This window comes from Acomys minous, assembly GCF_964271855.1.
Source record: "Acomys minous genome assembly, chromosome: 19".
Taxonomy (NCBI): Eukaryota; Metazoa; Chordata; class Mammalia; order Rodentia; family Muridae; genus Acomys; species Acomys minous.
Genome location: NC_140499.1, coordinates 54,772,683 through 54,787,169, shown reverse-complemented (window position 1 = coordinate 54,787,169; position 14,487 = coordinate 54,772,683). Strand labels below are relative to the sequence as shown.

General features: G+C 40.9%; 1 protein-coding gene across 2 annotated transcripts in view; it reads left to right on the top strand.

Annotated features, from left to right (window-relative positions):
• GUCY1A1 (guanylate cyclase 1 soluble subunit alpha 1) overlaps positions 1-13,952 on the top strand; it is a 54,803-nt gene extending 40,851 nt beyond the window's left edge. For both annotated transcript variants that reach the window (XM_084769762.1, XM_084769763.1), the window contains exons 7-9: positions 3,424-3,567; positions 8,377-8,531; positions 11,519-13,952. In XM_084769762.1, coding sequence (XP_084625888.1) covers positions 3,424-3,567; positions 8,377-8,531; positions 11,519-11,723 — 504 coding nt within the window. In that variant the 3' untranslated portion in view covers positions 11,724-13,952. The remainder of the gene's footprint in view (positions 1-3,423; positions 3,568-8,376; positions 8,532-11,518) is intronic.
• The last annotated feature ends 535 nt before the right edge of the window (positions 13,953-14,487 follow it).

Below are 14,487 nucleotides of genomic sequence, written 5' to 3'. Positions count from 1 at the left end.
AAACAAGGCCTAATTAAAGGTATGACTCACAGAAAGGAACTTTATCCTTTGTATCTCTAAAAATAAAGAAACAGAGGGTTTATACTAAAGGGTTTGTCTTAAAATAGACTTAAGTCAATGCACGGTTTACTTGATACTTTTCAAAGACAGTTAGCAGGAAATCAGCATCAGCTCCTTAAAAAACGTTCACTGCATCTTCATCAAAGGCAGACACACTCAAATTAAGGAGCCCCGCCTTCAGATCCTGTCTTCTTCTTTTCTTGCTTTGTGAACAGAGCAAGCAATTTCCCGATTGTAAAACAGCAAAAAACAGCCTCTCCGGAGCTTGCATCCACAAATAATGTTCCATAACCTTTGTCAATGGAACCATTATGAAGTCTTTGTAGATGCTAAGTGCTACTATGGCTCAGGATCATGGATTCTTTAAGGGGTTCCAGTGATCACATAGGTGTCTGTTTAGATACTGAGGATCCAACAGTGCAATTATGTCCTGGATGACAAATACGTCATTTCTTTTAAAAATATTAAGGAAGGGGAAAAATGAAATTTCGGGTTCTACCTGTTCTGTGTAATTAGAAAGTTTCACTGGCTTAAATTGCTTTGCCTTGTGTTAGGCAGTGCACTCATCTCTGTTAAGAATGAAACACTCATCTCTGCCTGACTCGAATCATCAGTTTAGCTTGTCACAGCGGTTGGCTACTCCAGAGTTCAGCCCAACACAAAAAGAAATAAACTGTTGGGAAGAAGCAAATACTGTTTATGGGAACACACAGACCCTGCCTTGTTTCTGTGGGGATGCTAAAAGCAAAACTCTTCTCTGGTGAATTTTTTACAGGAAATCTCAGAGGGAGTTGTGAATTTTCTCTTGGGGGGGTGGGGAGGAAGAGGTCCTTGTATAATTACAGTAAAAGAATTGGCATCAGTTCAGTTACGTTTGATGGTCTCTTGTGGAATTTACTGTTGATTTGTAGCTATGCTATCCAAGGAGAATGGTTTTTCTCTCAGCACTGAGAGAAGCAAGTTTTTTTTTTTTCATCATGTAGACAGCTGTGAGTGCTGAGGAAGTACTTGTCAGCCACTGCTTTTAGTTGCAATGGTTCTAGTGAGATTCCTTAGCTACATCCCCTCCAAGAAGGAGAGTGTCCACAGAATTCTTTGGCTAACTAGCCTCAGATGGAATCAGATAACGCACCACTGATCACTCCCTCCCCAGGCCACATTTCTACCTTCTCCTCATTTCTGATTCGGCATGGAAATACCGTAAATAGCTTATGAGAAATGAGAAGGGTCTATTTTTAAACCATTTTTTAAGAGTTCTGTAAGATTTTCATACATTATGGTTTGATCCTATTCATTCCCCCTCTCTGAAGCTCTGTCACCTGTCTATCCACCCAACTCCCTGTTCTCTGACTCTTTGTTAAAACTCGTCAGCTCCAGTCTGTGTTGGCCAACTGCTCCTGGGCACAGGGCTGGACATGGAGTGTGCTCAGCATTATCAGGTACCACATCATTAAAGAAAACTGACTCTCCTCCTCCCAGCATCAGTCAAATGCCAAAGTCTCCTCCTCAGCTAAGGCTTGAATTTCATTCCTACCTCCCTTCCTCCAAGCTGGGATTTTGTCTCGGTAGAATTTTCACAAGACTTGTGCATGCTGTTGCAATCACTGCAAGGCTGTATGTCCATATGCTCTGTGGCATCTGTAAAACACTGCTTCCTTGAAGTCATCATCCACTTCTGTTCTAACAATGCTTCTGTCCCCTCTTCCAAGTAGACCTCCCGCCTGAGAAGTGGGGTGTGATATAGACACTCATGGAGAGTGAGCATTCCAAACTCTCTTGTTCTCCGCACACTGTGTTAATTACCATCCATCGCAGGAAGAAAGATGAGGTTTGAGAGATGCACCGATTTGTGGGAACAGCAATATATCATTACAAAGCATTTGGATGCTCTGTGTATTAAGCAGAACAACAGTACTAGTTTTTTTTACCTACAGCCCACAACCTCTCTAGTCACAGGTTCTTAGTGCCCTTGACAATATCAAGTACAGGTTCCATCTTGTGGGATGAGCCTTAAATTAATTTTTTAAAGGTGGTTGGGTTACTCCATTAACATTCATGCCATCAATGGCCATATCTTGCCAGGCGGGTCATTAATGTATCTCACAGTATTCACAGTTGGTATAAGATCGATTATTACTTTTCTTCTCTAATAACTGTCAAAGGGCGTTCTGGCACTATGAAAGCTAGACCTTAGGGTTGCAGCTCCCAGTTATACCGTAGCAACTCTGGAGCCATCCGAAGACCTGTAGCTGCCCATCAATAATGGAAATTATTTGAAGTAACTCACAATGGCTGCCCCTCTTTCTGTTTACTTTTGTAATTCATAGTGGACTCTAGATGAGAACAGCTTAATGTAAGGACAGGACAAGTTCAACTACTTGGGTTAGAAGAATTATATATGTATTTTAATTGATAATTTAACATTTAATTCTCTCAGAAATACAGAATTGCATATGGAAAGAACAATAAAGATGATACTAAGCATAGTTCAAACTTAACTAACAGCTTCCTTTTCAGTTTCTTTGCACTGTTTCTTTCATTCTCTACCTAACAATTTGGTTTCTATGCATCCTTTGTGATTAATATCCATGTATGCTCTTAGTAGCTGCGGAAATTCCCAGAAAAGCCCTATCTTTTTTTCTTTTATTGCTAGAAGGATCTTAGTTTTATGTCACACATTTTTGTTGCATTCATATGATATTGTTAGGAGGATGAATCCATTTAAATGCAGTTTTGCATAGATGGATATTTCATTGTGTTTTAGTGTATGATGGGAAATTGATCCCACTATCAAAATTTGCTAGAAATTCAAGTTAGGAGCTGCCAAAGTGCCTGAGCCATTAAGAACACTTCCTGTTCTTCTAGAGGACATGAGTTCAATTCTGAGCACCTATATGGGGTGTCTCATAACTGCCTGTAACTCTAGCTTTAGAGAATCCAGTACCATCTTCTGGCATCTGTAAGGCACCCACACATGCATGCAGCACACATACACATAAATAAACATAAAATCGTGAATAAAGATGAAATCTAAATACCAAATCCATTTGTGTATATAAAAGTCATTTTATATTGTGTTTTGTTTTGCTTTTAGAGAAACAAGGTATAGTGGAAGTAAGTCTATAGAGGAGACTATCTGATCATCCGGTAGTGTGTTTACAGACTGTGCTGTCTTTCAGTTTAATACCCTGACTAAAGGCATCAGAACATTATGCATTTTGTGAAATGAAAAGGACTCCTGACACTGCCCCACTCTCCCGGCTGCTCTATAGGACATGCGCACTCAGGTCTCTGCTGTACAGGTCTGTTGTGCTGTCTTCCTCCAAGCTTCTATTTATAATGGACAGATTCTATTATCTGTAGGTGGAGACCATTGGGGATGCGTACTGTGTGGCAGGGGGATTGCACAGAGAGAGTGACACCCATGCTGTCCAGATAGCGCTGATGGCCCTGAAGATGATGGAGCTCTCCAGTGAGGTCATGTCTCCCCATGGAGAACCCATCAAGGTAAGGCAATGACTGGTTGCATAAGTGTTGGTTGTCCAAAACCTGGTGTGCGTTGTCCAAAAGCTGGTGCGTTGACCAGGGTTTAAGTTTTAAAGAGAATTTAGGTGGTGTTGGGTGGGGGGTGGGGGAAGGACATCCCTATAGGGTGTTACATGGACTTACAGGGTATTTGGATGAGTGAAAATGCCACTTGCAAGTTGAGTTTTCAAAAATGCCTGCTAAAGGTCTATAGCACGCCACCACTTTACCTCTGGCCTGGAAACATAGAACAGAGCTACAGTGCTGCAGCTGCAGCAGGAAACCATCACGTGAAGAAAGCTGTTTCTAGTACTTCTGACTGCAGATTGAGCCAGCAAGATAGAAATTCTGTGTCAGTGCTGTTGCAGGACATGAGCCTGGCCAATGGGCTCTCTGCTAAGCATGCCATAGAAAGTCACAAACCTTCCACAGAAGTACTCACATTTGTAAACACAGGGCAACAGAGTCTGACCATCCAAAACCTTAGAGCATGCCTAGCATCCACGAAACTTCATGTATTCTCAATGTGTTAGGCAATTTTTGTTTTCAGCAATAGCAGAAGATATATATATATATATATATACCCTAGTGTATGGACTGGTTATTCTAATGCTGTAGAGGTTCACTGAAATGTAAAGATTAGGTATTAATTTCACTGCCTAGCATGCTTTTATTTGCAGATTCTTTATAATGAATTTTTAATAAAAAATTAAGACTGAAAAAATATTGACTATGGAACCAACAGCATTCTCCAGGAATGTGACACTGTAAAAATTTTAGATGAGACATATCCAGAATAAAGTACTATTGCAAAAAGAAAATGAAATTAACATACTAGGTATTGATTTAGCAGATAGAACTTGACTGGATTATAGAAGTTGTCTTATAGTGAATTTACCACTTAATCTTAAAGAACGTTCTTCATTTGATGACTTTTCAGCAATGAGCCCTTAAAATAATACAGAATTCTATCCACTCAACTTTCTGATATCAAATTCCAAGAATGACAAAAACCTTATAAATAAAACTATTGTAAAGACAAGTTTAGCCTTGATCTGTAACCTTAGGCGAAGCCATGTGTCTAAGCCTTCATGGCACTTTCAAAGTCAGCCATCAGCTCATTTATACATTGCAGTGTCAAACACTTCCCAATATTTATTAGTGTAAATCTGCAGTCACTTATTGTGTACTAGCTTTGTGCATCATGAGCCTGACTAAGTTATAAGCAGACTTCCCAGTCTTTGCTACACATCATCTGGGACCCTGGTTGGCAATAAGCCAATAGATGAAGGTGGTATGGAAAAGCTAGGATTGCACTGCACAAGCAGGAGGATCAATTCTTATATAACTGCTTTACTTGCCTGCTGGGTAGAGGAAAGTCTGGTATCAACTACTAATGCCTACTTATATGCTACATGCTCCAGCATGGTGCACTGAGAGTGATCAAGCCCTTACCATGGTGGCTAACATCCCAGTGAAAGGCTGGCACATGCTGCATGACCTTTTATGACTTGACCTTACGCAGCACACAGAGCCATTTCCACCCATTCTATTGTTCAGATCCATCGTGCACCTGTTCAGAGGAGGCACCAACCCCAAACCTGAAGCAAATGAGTGCAGAATAGTTTGCAGCTGCGCCGTAAAAGCTTGACAGCATCTCACATTAACAGATGTCATCTCTATGATTGCATTTCTAGAGAAAAAAAATGTAAGAGGTTTTGTTCTAATATTTTGGTAATAGAGTTCATAACATCACAATAAATAATAAAAATATCTAGACTATTAGCAGTAAGGCAAATGATTGCCAAATAAATTATTTTTACATGTCTGATCCATATCAGAAGATTAATGGCAGTGTTTTTGTTAGTTGTCTCAACGTACTTTTTCTTCTTTTTGCAGCTAAGAGAATTATTTATAGTTAGCTATAAAGATAACCGCCTGGGTTAGCCTTGCAGGTTAGCCCTAGTGACCCGGGAAGTAAGAGTGTAAATGGGCCTTATTTTCTATGCATTTGCAGTCCTTGGAAATACTCCATGGATTTAGACATTCGTGGTGAAGAATACAGGGCTGAGTGGGGAGTGATTTTTAGCACGCAGGGAAACATGAGCGTGTACGGAGGGCTGCACACTGTGATTTAGATGTTGCCTCATCTAATTTGGGGGACAACATTTTGAAGATTGGCCAGCCAGCTTCCTTGGCCAATTTGAAGTCTTGGATTCAGCAATCAGACTTCCCTTACTTTTTAAACCTGGTTTCCTCATAAGAAAGTAAAAACTATTTCTCTGATGGTTTTGTTTGGTGTTTTTTTTGTTGTTGTTATTGTTGAATTCATTTGTTTTTTTTTTTTCTCCAGCTGTGTGCTGGTCTCTGGTGTAGTCATGTGTGTGCATCAGTCATGAACTCCTCTTTAGGACTGTCCTCACTCATTCTCCTCTACTTAGGTTTGGGACACTGTAAGTAGACTGTGGTAGACCACTGAGGGTTGGACTTCATAGCGGAAGTCAGTAAGTAGCAGGAAAGAAGAACCCTACATTAGATATCTTCTTGCCTAGCCCCAGAACCTAGGAGGAGAAAGGAGCAATGCTGAGCAGTCCTCAAATAGAGAGCTTCCTTATAAGGTTCCCCTTAAGAGCTCCAGAGAGATGGATTCTTTTTGCCTTTTATAATTTCACTGTCTCTTTCCTATGGAAAAAAAAGTCTACTCAGACACATTGCTCATTTTATGCTATTAATGGACTTTTGTTCTTGAGTTTTGGCTAAATATGACATTGAGAAGGGGAGAGAGGGAGAGAGGGAAAGCTGTGTGGGAGGAATATGTGGGCTTTGGCTGTATCTGTGATGGGAATACACTTACATATTACTTTTGAAATAAACCAATAAAATGCTATGGTACATTTATAATTTGAAAAATCAGAACATTAATATACACAGAGAAACTGGCTTATAGGAGCATGCCCAAGAGAGCAAAATCTCCTCAGTATATTGTGCTAAGGTTGCATTTATGTCTAATTTAATATTGTGCAATTGTTAGGTGTGTAAGCCCTTATTCTCATAAAGACAAAAACCTAGGAACAATAGACATCTAAATTCTGCTTCTTGGTGTAGAATTATGGCTTTCAGGATCATCCACCGATGTGCTTTATAGATGAAGAAATAAGCAGAGACAAACAAAGGCACAGAAGGCAGCTCTTCAGCAGGCTGCTCTCCCAGTGCTCTGCTTTGAAAATTGCTGGGGAATGTGTGATATGACTCTTGGTCATTTCTAGCACATGCCCAAAGTTAGCTGTAAAAGTAAGAAAATCTTGGGCTGGAAAGTTGGCTCAGCAAGCCTAGTGAGTGCTATCCTCAGCCCTCAAAGGTAGGAGGAGAGATCCCACTCCACACAGCTGTGCTCTGACCTCCACAACTTGCTGTTCCATGTTTCCGCCCACCCCACCTCTTTCTTTCTTTGTTCTTTCTTTCCTTCTTTCTTTTGAAGATGCAGCCCTAGCAATACTAGCACTCACTATGTAGACCAGACTGATCACAAAACACAGAGACCTACCTGCCTCTGCCTCTGGAGTATTGGGATTAAAGACACGAGCCACCACATCTGGATAATAAATATAGTTTTAAAATTAAAAACTAACAGAGTCCTTTAACTATAAAGAAGTACCCCAGAGAGCTGAATCATTGACCTTTTAAAAGATATGTACAGCTAATAAAACCTTTCAAATGACCACTCAGACGTAGAATCTGAAAAGAATGAGCATGTAAGATATGTTTACCATGTGTTAACATGGCTGCTATATCAGCCAGTTAAGAATGTAAGCATCCTCTTACTCCATCAAGGAACTGAGTCTTTCAGAATAGCTCACTTAAAAGTACTTCATCCCGATTCTAGCATTCGGAGGTGGAGGCAGGAGACTCACACTGTCAAGACTATCCTCCAGGATATAGCCAGTTTAAGGACAGCCTGGACCACATGACCTCCTGGACTACATGGGCCCAAAATTCAGAGAAAACATTTCACTCAAGGCTCCTCTGCCTGCTCATAATTTCTAAGTTCTGCTCCAGACTTGTGTTTTCTATTTAGACGTTGCCTAAGCTTCATGTGGCATGGGTCTGGGTATTAGGTTTGCCAAGTCTAGACTGTATAGATTGAAAACACAGGGATGTGGGGCCCAGACACTCTGATTTTCTTTGTCCTCTGTCATTTCCACTTCGATATTATAATTCCTTTCCCCCAGTTCTTAGTCATTTAAATAAAGGACTAGTGTTTGCCCATAAAATTACTTTAAAGCGAAATGGTTGTTAGATTCCCATCCCTTTTGAAACTGGAGTCTGACTGTCTTGGCCAAGCTGACCTCAAACTCCGGAGTTCAGGAGATATCCCTGCTTTAGCCTTCGGAGTATCTGAAACTACAGGTGTGTCATACTCTGTCCTTGGTTCGAGAATTTTGAGTGTAGAAAGGATGGCTTCCTCCTGTTTTAAAGGACAGAGAAGCCTACACGTGCTTTGTTATTCTGCTGCAGTGATCCTGAGAGACCTGAGAACAAGTTTATTCCAGATGCTAAAGACAGGTGAAACAAAACAACACCCATGGGAGCAGAGTTTCCAGGTGTGACCACTGGCCAGCCCTGCCAGTGCCGCCTTGCATGAGCAGCTGTGGCTGACCGGAAGTATCAAGGAAGCCAGGGATGTGCTGGAATTAGTTACCGATCAGAAACATCTAGTCAAGATGCTCAGGCAATACTGACAAGTGGGAAGTGACGTGCCAGTGACCTGGAATGCTGCTATTTTGCTTTCAGATGCGAATTGGACTGCATTCTGGGTCAGTGTTTGCTGGAGTTGTTGGAGTGAAAATGCCCCGCTACTGCCTGTTTGGAAATAATGTCACTCTGGCTAACAAATTTGAGTCCTGCAGTGTGCCACGGAAAATCAATGTCAGCCCCACCACATACAGGTACTAACTGCATTAAGAACCTGAAATCCATGGCTTTCATTTAGATGCAATTGTCATCTTTATCCATCCTCCAGCCCCGTTTTCTGCATTAGAAATCTCATAGGAAAATGAAATGAATTATGTTAGCATTGTTTTTTTTCCACTTTCTTATTTCTGATTTCTTTTATTTTTTATTTCCTTTTATTATTTTTTTATTTAAGTAATTTATTTATATTACATCTCAATTGTTATCCCTTCACTTCCTCCTTCCTTCCCTCTTTCACCCTACTCCCCTTCCCCTAGGTCTGTGACAGAAGGGGACCTCTTCACACCATATGATCACAGCCTATTATGTCTCATCCTGGTAGCCTGCTTCCCCTTCCTCTGAGTGCCACCAGGCATCCCCACCTAAGGGAAGTGGTCGAATATGGGGCACCAGAGTTCATGTCAGAGTCAGTCCCTGCTCTCTCCTTGTTCTTAACTTGTTCTAAGGTTTTCACTATGCTTGGGAGGTAATTGTAGCATTAATTCTTAACGGACTTTGTATTTTCTACCATAACTTTCTATTGAAAATGTGTATTAACCTTCTTGGTATATCAGTGGGTCTTCTGACACCAGCTGGTGTCCTTTAGTATAACTCTAGTGGTAACCAGAGTTTAACTATAACATTTTAAAGTGGTCGTGCTCAACAAGTGATTAGGATCAGCTACCAGGCACACTTCAGGGGTGCCTTGGCTATTACACTTTTGGCCAACTAACTACAAATGTGAGGAGGGCTCCCCTGACTCCTTCAACTTAGTCTTCGAGAACGATGCCAGATTCAGGTAGGTGTCACCCAAGCAAACCAGGACACCTTCATTGTAAAGACTGCAAATCAGGATCACCCAAAGACAGAAGCATATAGGTGGGGCCTGGCTGGGCTCCAAATGCAGACCTCCCATGCCTCCCCCTTGCAATATGAACACATTGCTGGCTCTTGCCACACCAGTGGGGGTCATAACAAGGAAGCTCTGCCCTTATAAGGGTTGATGCTTTCATTCCCTGCTTTCCTTATTGAGGGAGGATGGACTGGATCACTGGCTTGGCTAATAAAACTCAGTTCCCAGTCCCCCGCCTCAGCCTTCTCTTAATAACAGGATATTTCTGAAACCCAAATCTCATTCTGAGTCATCTTATTAACATCAACTGAGGTGCAAGCCAAAGGGCTCATAGAAAACAACAGCAACTCTGTCATTTATGAACTTTCCCTGGGTTTGAGGGTTATTCCCTCCAATGGTAAATCCCCTGTTTCAGGACAGTAGGAAGGTTTAGCAGAGAAACCTGCTGTCAGGTTATTAAACAATCCAGCCTGTATTCTTGAGGACCAGCAATGGTGACAACATAGCACAGGAGGCAAGTGTCATCTTGGATCAAGAGGACCTCTTAGAGTGTGTGGTTTGGCACAGACCTATAATTCCTACTAACATGGCAGACTGAGGCAGGATGAGATCGAGTTCAAGGCGAATTTGGACTATAGAGTTCAAAGCTAGCCTGGGCAATTTATGAGACCCTGTCTCAAAACAGTTAAAGGAACACTTGTAGGAGGGGGTTGGAGAGATGGCTCAGTAGGTAAGAGCAGTTGCTGTTCTTCTGGAGAACTCTGGTTTAATGCCTAGCACCCAAACAGTACCTTATAACTGCTTCAACTCCAGTTCCACGTGATCCAGGGCCCTCTTCTGTCCTCTGTGGGCACCAGGCACATACACAACACACTACACAGGCAGACAAAACACCCATATACATAAAACATATATAAATAATTATTTTTTAAATTGAAGGAGCACTGGAGACATAGCTCAGTGATAAGGGGCTGACCTAGCACGCATGAGGCCTTAGGTTCAATCCCACATACAACAAAGGGAAAAAAAAAAGCAGACCTCTCTTTCTAGTTCATTGAAAATGTGCAGGTGGCAACCTGAGCAACTAACTTCCTGTGTTGTGATAACACTTACCTGCATTTAACCAGCAACCATTCCATATCCATAGACTATTATTTATTCCATAAATTTTGTCCTATTTAAAAACAAAAGCTCTAGTGGATACCCCATCATAACATAAACTGTTCTAGGTCCCCATAGATCACAAGACCATCATACCATTTGATCTCTTTAAAACATAACAGCTTTTTGATTGCTAAGTTAGTCTCTTGCTGCCCCTTTTAATTTATGTTCTGCCATACATATGCATGCCAAGCAGTAAGTAGAGCACCAGCACGTGCAACTGAAACCCGCTTGTGGGCTGGCGATACGACCCCATTGGCAGTGTGCCTGTGTAGCATGCTTAAAGCCCTGGAGTGGATCTACAGCATTGCATAAAGCAGGAGTGGTTGTGCATGACTGTCATCCCAGGGCTTAGATGGTGGGGCCAGGAGGCTCAGAAGGACAAGGTCCTCCATAGGACCACAGTGAGTTGGAAGCCAAACTGGGCTACAAGAGGCCCACTCTCACATAGGCTCCTCCCACCAAAAAAAGCTCATTGGAGTTCTACCTTTATGGAATTCATCTTTTAAAAATCGCTTAATATTTCAGAAAGTAATTTTCATATCACTTTTATCATTTTACCCTTCTTCACGACATTTTGCCCATGATTTCTTCCCAGCTGCATTTAAATAATTAATGAATAAATGAATTTTTAACTTAGGAAATCCTTATCAATCATGTTAAAATAATGTTTGCTATTAGTAAAACTTTAGGTAAGTTTGTGTTTAGGAATTCCATTGTTATGTAAATCACACTTTCCCAAATATCTAATAATTAATCTTTCTTTTAGTAAGAGTGAGTAGAATTTTCTATGCATTGGTTCTTTGTAGTATTTCTTTCATGGGAGTGTCTTATGGAAGGAATCGTTTTGTCAATCATACCTAATATGGTTACTGCTGTAATATTCATTTATTTCTGTTGTCTTCTTGTCCTGAATTGCCAAATGTTTCTGCCAGCATTAAGTTTTCATTTTAATGTCATTTTTTTCAGGTTACTCAAAGACTGTCCTGGTTTCGTGTTTACCCCAAGATCGAGGGAGGAACTTCCTCCAAACTTCCCTAGTGACATTCCTGGAATCTGCCATTTTCTGGATGCTTATCAGCAACAGGGACCTAATTCTAAACCATGGTTCCAGCAGAACGATGTGGAAGATGGAAACGCCAACTTCCTAGGCAAAGCATCAGGAGTAGATTAGTGAGCCGCGCGCTCACGTGCTCGATGCCTTTGAGGATGTGCAGAGCCTCAGAGATGACTTTGGGCTTGCAGAAGATGAAAAGCAGTGTTAGATTCTCAGAGGCTAAAGCCCAGTCTCCTCTGTCTCCCATCTAAGATGGCAAAAAGAAAAGGTGTTCGCTGCAGCACTTCAATCTTCTATTTAAGAAACAAACAAACCTCAAACGTGACTTTTGAGGACATAGTTTTGTTCTAGAACAATCACTACCTGCACTTAAAATCCAGCACATTGTACATACTCCTGACAGTCGTAGTCAAGTTCAAGTGTACAAAGTCATGGATTCACCTGCAGCCTGTGCCCAGTGCAGCGCCGTGGTTATTAAAGTGTGTGTGTGATAGCATCCCCCTTTAAACTCTCTGAATAGAAGTGACCAGTGTTTAATTCTGTAAGAGCTCCCAGCCTTTCAACTCTGTATCTAATTAGATTTCCTTAGTAACTGCAGCATATGTACACCAACACAATAGGCTCCACCTTCTTTTTAGCTACATCTTTGTGTATATGTATATGTTTTCTTTTCTAGAAATTAAGCAATTAGAGATTACATTAAATGTGGCATAAAGTAGTTCTGCAAATGCAAGGAATATTTTCATGCTTTGGCATTAAAGATATTCTCTATAGCACAGTATACCATACAACAAATACTTCTTTGGTTTTGATGTCATATGTGAGAAACCTATTCTTATCAATAGTAAAAAAATGCACTTCCTATTAATCCATGTAAAATTTACTAACAGCAAAGCTTTCAAGATTAAAAATGCTTATAGCCATCATTAAAATGCAATAATATTCTAATTTAAACAAGTCAGCATAACATGGAATTAAAGTTTGCACACAGAGAGCCTGCTCTGGAGAACCATGGCAAAGCGTTCACACACATATATGTTTAAATGATCCTACTGCCATGTTGAGCCATACAATCCTGGGGGGGGGCAATGTTTTATCTTTCTTGATAGCTTCATAAATATTTCTACTCACCATTTTAGTGTTTGTGTACGTGTAAAGAATCCAATTTTGTATCACTCCGTGTACATTCATGAAATTTTTACTCTAGTTAAAATATCCTAGTAACGTGTTCTAAAGAAACCGCTAGTACCGATGCAGAAAACCTCAATATTGTTTCATGTTTCTAAACATATTTTTCCCTTGAGTTTGAACTAATTCCCTTTCCTCCCCTGCCCTCCTCTCAGGTTCCCTTTCTCCCCTTCCTGTTGTGCATGTATGTGTGATTGTGGGCTGAACACAGGGCCTGTGCATACTGGGCACAGGCTTTGTCACTGAGTGACTTCTTCAGCAGAGAGCTTTGGTTTTATTGCTAATGGTGTCAGCATATACTCCCTCCCAAATAGGTCCCAGTGCTCAATTTGATAAAAGGATATCATTTTAGAACAAGATCTACTTTAAAGCAGGAGAAAGATGCAGTTGAGTTTTTGAATCAGTATTAGCAGAGCTACAGACACGCTGGCTTCTTATGTGAAGATTTGAAAAGAGCCTCGGCTGAAAAGTCCCTGATACCTCCATCCATCTCCAGGCATAGGGAGTAGCAGTCATTATATGCCTAGTTCTAGCTTCCTAGGGGTGTGACTAAAACCCTCCAGTGGATTTTCCAAAAGACTGGCAGTGTCTCATTAAACAGTCACACTGATGTTGGAGAGTGTCACAGGCCTTGCAAAGGTGTACTTACGGTGTCACAATGATATGAAGTTCAGTGAATACCTATTAAGATAGTAAAGAGGTAAATACACTCTCTGAAACTAAAATTTAATACAGGGAAAGTAAATAGGAACTACAGACAAGCAGCGTAAAACAGGACGTCATCCTCTTAACCTGTGCATTTAGGTAGTTGCTACATTAGTAATAGTCTGATTCCAAAGCTTGTGCAGTAATTAGAATTAATTCCCCCACTGTCATTTAGGGATGGAGAGGTAGCTCTGTGGAAGAGCACCTTCCTAGCATTCAGGCAGTCCTGAGTTCCAACCCAAGCAGCACGAAGAAACTACGTGTGTCTCTCATGTGTATATGATGTATGATCACACTCACCTATGTCACCTGCATACACACCTGGAGCAAATGGAGGTACCGTGTAGAATCCAAATTTAAAAAAAAAAACCCTATAGGGGCTCCTTGTACAATTCCTGTAATTTTTTCTATTATTTTCTCATTTTATCTAAATAAAAACATTATCAAAAATTATTTTCCTGGAGCAAATATCTTTTATAGGTTCTCTAGATCTGCTTATGAGCACACATTGACTATAGAAAAAGAAATACAGATCCATCACCTTCTGTCTCTATAATAGTGTTAGAACCATGAGACAAGGGGAGTGCTGAATCATAAAGGATGAGGGTGGTAGGTATTGTGTATTTCTCAAAAACTGTTTCAGGAAATGCACAGACAACAGTGAATACTTATGTGCAGAGGTAATCGCGTGAGCAGTTGTTTCTATTATAGTGGCAAACAGGTCACGTAATACCTTGGGTGTTTTGCCAAAAGTATGGACAAGATAGCTGAGTCAGTAAAGTGCGTCCAAGTGTGGTGACATCTGTTCAAATCCCAAGGCTCATGCAGAAAGTGGGGCATAGTGGCTCACACTTGTAATCCTAGCACTAGGGAGGTAGAGACAAGCAGATTCCAAGGTTCACATTCTCTGGCCATCCCGTGTATCCTACTGGCAAGTTCCAAGCCATTGACAGCCCCTGTTTTGACAACAACAAAAGATGGACTCACA